We start from the raw sequence: 5,899 nt of genomic DNA on the forward strand, positions 1-5,899 counted from the left end.
GGCCGCAGTTGCTCCTTAACCGAGCGCCCAGTACGGGATTCCGTTCTACTTGCAGTACCTCGCCCACTGGCCCGAGTATTTCATCGTCGCCGAGGCGCCCGGCGGGGAGCTGATGGGTTACAGTGAGTGCCGGGTGTTCCGGCGGTAACGTCTCCCTTCGTTGCCTATTTCGGGGATTGTGACGCGGGAGCTTTTCTTACTCTTCGCGTTTACCAAATATCCAACATGGAAGAGGAACGTTGCGTTGCATCTTCCCGTTTCTTAAATGTCTTAGGGTATTATGCAGGACTCACGGCAGTAGCTTCCAGTTTGATGTTCCTAGCGCAGCTGTGGTATCATCCACCCGTATTTGGTGAATGGGTGTTTCTGTAATCTGGAATTAAGTCCCTACACTCCCTACACAGAGTCAGTAAAAGTGCTGGGTTTGCGTTTTGCATTGCCCTGTAAGGGAAAGCTTTGGGCCTGGATGTCATTTGCTGATTTGCTGTGTAATATTTGTGTTTTTCAGAAATCATGCCAAAGAGAACTGCCAGGAGGTGGGGTGGGGCAGAGTAATCTTTTTTGCAGGGACCCGAGAAATAAAGTATTTGACATACTAAAGCTGCAAGTATGCGTGCTATATAGAACATTTCTCTGTACCCACCACACTAGTTGCTTATTAGCAGTGACTGTGATACCTGTAAAAGCACATTGTGGATGTGTGAATGTTCATTAATAAACTCACATTGGATCGGCCCAGTGTGGAAAGGAGAGAAACTAGAAGGAAGCTCCCCAAAACACCATCCCCACCTCCACTTCTTTTTTTTTTCCCCTTCGACACGTCGTGTTTGCAGGGCCCTAGCTTTCTGTTTCCAGATTGGTGAAGCTTCCCAAGCTCTATTCCCCCATAATCTCCAGAAGTCCCCAGTAGTTGCTGGAATGGTAGTTTTGAGCTTCTAGCCCTCTGCTCCTCCATTATTTTAGTCAGATCTTAAATTTTGGTTCAGGGAAAGACTCATGAGAATTGCTTAAAATTTGCATTAGAAGCCACCTCAAGCAAGAATCTGCAAACTTGTTCAGTGTTTTTTTACACTAGTCAAGAAACTGTTGTAATATTTGAGCAAAATGACATTTTTAGTGGCCGCCGAATCATAGAGTGATAAGGTAGACACCCCTGTTTGAGCCTTTACCGTGACCATTGTAACATTTGTTTATCCATGGCGTATTCCTCTTGTGAAGTCGTCTGGCTGCGAGCAGTGCATTACTCCAAAGGCACTGCTGTGCTGATGCGCTCTGTATGTTCACAGTCATGGGCAAAGCCGAAGGCTCTGTGGCTAGGGAAGAATGGCATGGACATGTTACTGCTCTCTCTGTTGCACCAGAATTTCGACGTCTGGGTTTGGCTGCTAAATTGATGGAGCTCCTGGAAGAAATTTCAGAAAAGTGAGTAGTATGTCTAGTTTAAATTTATATTTTAAAGTAATATTTCTACAGACACCTGTCCCTGGTTTACATGCAGAATTTGGCTTTACGTAGTGTTCTGATTTTCTGAAATTCCTCATAGTTGGAGAAAAAGAGTTACGAAAGTTGCTTAGCAGTTTAAAATCTCACAGTTTTTCTGAAAGCTAACTTGCCAGAGTGAGGAGTACGTGGCCTGAATTCCAGTAGAGATACTGTGTAAAAGAACATTTCTTGACAGGAAAAGAGCTTTGTGAAATGTCACCACTGTTTCCTGTAGGGCCTCCAACATACTTGTTCAGTAATTGTGGGCTTTGTGCAATACCCTCAGGCACAATCTTGAACAAATTTTGTACTGCAGAGAGTATCTCAGCTTACTTGCCATTCCGTGTTTGGTTACTTGTACCTGAGAAAATTTAATTTAGTGTCAGATGAACCCACTGGGAAATGTCCTTAACTGATTCTGGTAGGGTAACCGTACTATGGTTGGTAAAATTGGAAAATAGTACCATGTTTTGAAAAAATTTGCCTTGTGAAGTTAAGGGGCTATCTCCTGTTAGGCAACTGGATTTTGTGACCGATTCCACTCCTCCTAATCCAAGCAATCTAAAACATGGATTTTTTTTTTTTAATCGTATCGTATGGATTTAGGCCTGTGGGGGTGTTTATCTTGTCCCGTTCTTTCTGTCCAAATTTCTGCACTCACTAACTGGTGTAGAAGGGCCGTGCAACAAAAATAAAATGAAATTTGTGTCTATATTTGAATTTTCCCTTGGTAAAGGAGTGTATCTGTTATTACATTGTGAAAGATGTTTGATTAGTGTACTACATCAGACTCACTTTGGTTTGATTACAATTTATGGGTTGTTATTTAGAAATACATTGACGTACGATTCCTTATTGTGGTTTTGTTTATTTGTTTGTTTGTTTTTTTCCTCCCCTGCTAAAGAAAGGGTGGATTTTTTGTCGATCTCTTTGTGAGAGTATCAAATCAGGTTGCTGTAAATATGTATAAGCAACTAGGCTACAGTGTGTACCGGACAGTCTTAGAGTACTACTCAGCTAGCAGTGGGGAGCCAGATGAAGATGCTTACGGTAAGTTCTTGTTCTGTCTCAAATTGAATGGAACGATTCTCACGTTTAGGGTTCCTGGGCTTGTTTGTAAGAGTATTATTATTTTTTTTGGTATATGAAACAATTTCAGATAGCTGATTAGTGGGATTTTTGTATCCTCCTTTAGGTAACTTTTCCTACTTAAGATTATATCAGTTACAAAACTTAATCTTGCCATTTACGCATTTTGTAGCATCTCTGGCAAAATCAACTGCAAAACAAGAGTAAACGCAAAGGAATGGCAGTGCTTTCTTCCTTTCCTCCCATAACAGGGACTTGAAACTTCTTCACTGAGAGGGTGGTTGGTAACTGCAATGGTCTCTCTCCAGGGAAATGGTCATGACACCAAGCCCATCGAAGTTCAAGGAATATCGGGACAATGCTCCTAATCATACAGTATAGTTTTAGGTAGTTCTGTGCAGAGCAAGGTGTTGCATCCTTATAGGTCCCTTCCAATTTGAGGTAGTCATATGATTCTAGGAAATTTTCTTGATTCAAAATTACCTTATTTTAATGGAGAAGTCACTTAATATGGCTTTGTACGACTGTGTTACTATAACAACATTTTTTCCTTTTGCTATAGATATGAGAAAAGCTCTTTCCAGAGATACAGAGAAGAAATCAGTTATACCTCTGCCTCATCCTGTGAGGCCAGAAGACATCGAGTAACTTTAAGCTGTGGTTCCTATGCAATTTACTAAGTGTCAGGTTCCCTCTCCTATAACCCCCAATAGCTTACGGATAAGAAGTTTTAGGCTGAATGTTTTTCCCATAAAATACTAAAAAGCAATGTTGAGAAGCTGACTAACACTGCTTATATTGGTAATGGCTGTACACTGCCACACTTACTCTGTTATTTTTCCTTTCACATACTGGAGATTTGGAGACTCTGTGTGGTCTTGTCTTGGTTTTCTGTCAAACCAAAATACCTGAATTCAGTAATAGTAAAAACTCTTCAAATGCATTTATTTGTGACCACTGAAAATGCTGTACTGTTTTCTCTGTGTGTCCCAGCTCGCCAGGGAGTGCAGGGCAGGAGGAGGCTGGCAGCCGCAGAAAGCGAACCAGCACTTCCTGTCCTTGTGTTTACGGGGGATGAGCTGCACCCTGCGGTGTCCTGCCCATGGCACGCAGCACACTCCGCAGCGTCCAGAGGTCAGGGAAGCTCAACCGGAGGGCCACACACAGCCCCGTTGCACGGCTATCCTCCACAAGCCTTCCAGCCCCCAGCAGGGCAGCCTTCAGAGGCCATCATTTCCCAACAGGCTCCTTGCCCTTCCCAGAGGTCCTGGCCAGCACAGGACCCTCCACTACTGTGTTCTCTGCTGGCACCCGCAGCCACGCGGCGGGAACACCAGTGCCTTTGGGCTCGGGGCTGGAGGTGCCACTAGGCCTTTTCTGCTACCGAAGGCGGCTGTCCCGGAGAACTGCTCCCAGGCAGCAGCTGAGCCTGGGGGTGCACCGCAGGCACGGGCACGACTGGAGCCCTTGGCGGGTCGCCTGGGACCGGTGCCACGTCCCACTCCTTCCCAGCAGTTCCAGGTGGGCCGGGCAGCGAGAAGGTGCTGCCTTCCGGCTACAGGACTCGTGGCACAGTTTGGGGGAGCCAGGGATGGAGCAGCGCCAGGCCAGCACTTCCATCTGGCACAAGATGGAGCTGTCTCCCAGTCGGGTCTCCTCTGCAAAACACACATCCCCGGGATGGGAACACAGTGATGGGCACTGGGATGCCCAGGTAGTGCTTGGATGAGCACAGATAAAGCTCTGCCCTCGGTGGGCTGCTCTGAACAGGCACCCTGAGATCCTTCGCCCCAGACAGACCCCACCAGCACCCCAAAAATACCCCAAGAAACCAGCTGGGACTAGGGAATGTCAGCACATTGTCTCTGAGGAGGGGCTCAGTCAGCAATTCCCAGGGCTAACCTCTCAGAGCTCCTACACACTCACCCAGGTGTGTCTGAATCCCTTCCTTTCCAGCCTGAGGATATCACGCAAGAGCAGTTATTAAAGCCAAGGGAATCTTACCTCACAAAAATTAGATCCCAAGCAACAGCCCTTGGAGATGCTGTAAAATAAAAGGTTAAAGTCTGATACAGTTTTGTTTGGATTAAGCTTTGAGTTTTTCAGGGATCCAACCAGAACTGCAGAACCTTAGGGAAGGTTTTAACAGGCAAGTCAGACTTGAGGTGCCCTGAAGGTGGGTATGTGCATCCCTTTCCTCAGGGAAAAGAACTTCCAGAGGCCACTCCTCAGGCTCTGAAATGAAATCAGCTTTCTGGGCTGGGAGCATGCCCAGCTACCACCTTCTCCTGCTTTAAAACACCCATTGGAGCTCGACCTCAGGGTGGGTGAAAATCAGCTGAATTCCAGGGAACTTGGTCAAGACCCCCACAAGAACATCAGTGGGGCTGGGGGACAAGGGTTATAAATAGAAAATTCTATGGAATATAAACCTGTCTTTGTCCTGATCCCACTGATCTTCCTTGGGACCTTTTCTGACAAAGCTGGTGTTAAACGGCAGTTCTGCATGGGGACAGGAATACTCCCTGTGAGGCACTGTGAGGCTGTTCCAGGAGGAATTCAGCATGGAAGTCAAGGCTATAGGTATAATTCATCTAAACTAGGAAAGCCGATACTGAAACCCAAATCTTGCCACCACACAGAGAACGATCTTCGTGCTGCTGTGTCAGCCAAAACCCCTGGGCTGGGAAATTCTGGCAGTCGGATGGAATTATATAAATCACAGCAACCAGCATCACCTAAAGGGACAATCCAAGTCCCAGACAATTCCTTTTGCCTTTCCATAGGGACAGTGATCTTTATTTTGGCCTGTTCTCTCATGGTTAACTTTGGGGTTCCAGTTTGTGCCAGTTTAGGTTCTGTGACTCCACCCACAGTGCAGAGATTTGGGGCTGTGCTTCTCTACTTCCAGCAGGTTCTGGTAGGAGCCATATACTCCCATAATCACATAAAGGTGAATTCTGCACAAGCCAGTCCCCCATTCCCTTTCCTGTTGGGGAGGATGAAAGTTTGGTAAGAAAGCTTCACAGGTATGTAGGCTTGGCAGAAAGATCTGTGAATGTAGAAACTGGGGATGAGGTAGAAATGGAAGCAAGTTTTGGTATAGAATAAAAGATGTTTTGCTGAAACAGTGATCGATGAGTAACTGAGAAGGCAAAGGTTGGAGATGAGTTGGAAGGAGATTTCTAGGAGTAGGACAAAGGTATGTGACTACAAAGACATGTTTTTCACCAAGTAAATAAGTCTCAAGAAGAGCGTAAGTAAATAGAAAACATGTCTTCACCAAAAAGAGAGATATGGCAGCCAAACAAGAAATGTTGATGTAGCA

The 5,899-nt window shown here is 45.6% G+C and overlaps 1 protein-coding gene across 1 annotated transcript in view; it reads left to right on the forward strand.

Moving 5' to 3' along the window:
- Positions 1-3,535, forward strand: part of NAA20 (N(alpha)-acetyltransferase 20, NatB catalytic subunit) — a 4,138-nt gene extending 603 nt beyond the window's left edge. The window contains exons 2-5 of the mRNA XM_008630690.2: positions 25-122; positions 1,287-1,422; positions 2,387-2,532; positions 3,134-3,535. Coding sequence (XP_008628912.1) covers positions 25-122; positions 1,287-1,422; positions 2,387-2,532; positions 3,134-3,219 — 466 coding nt within the window. The 3' untranslated portion in view covers positions 3,220-3,535. The remainder of the gene's footprint in view (positions 1-24; positions 123-1,286; positions 1,423-2,386; positions 2,533-3,133) is intronic.
- The last annotated feature ends 2,364 nt before the right edge of the window (positions 3,536-5,899 follow it).

Source organism: Corvus brachyrhynchos, unplaced genomic scaffold (genome assembly GCF_000691975.1).
Source record: "Corvus brachyrhynchos isolate BGI_N302 unplaced genomic scaffold, ASM69197v1 scaffold720, whole genome shotgun sequence".
Lineage (NCBI taxonomy): Eukaryota > Metazoa > Chordata > Aves > Passeriformes > Corvidae > Corvus > Corvus brachyrhynchos.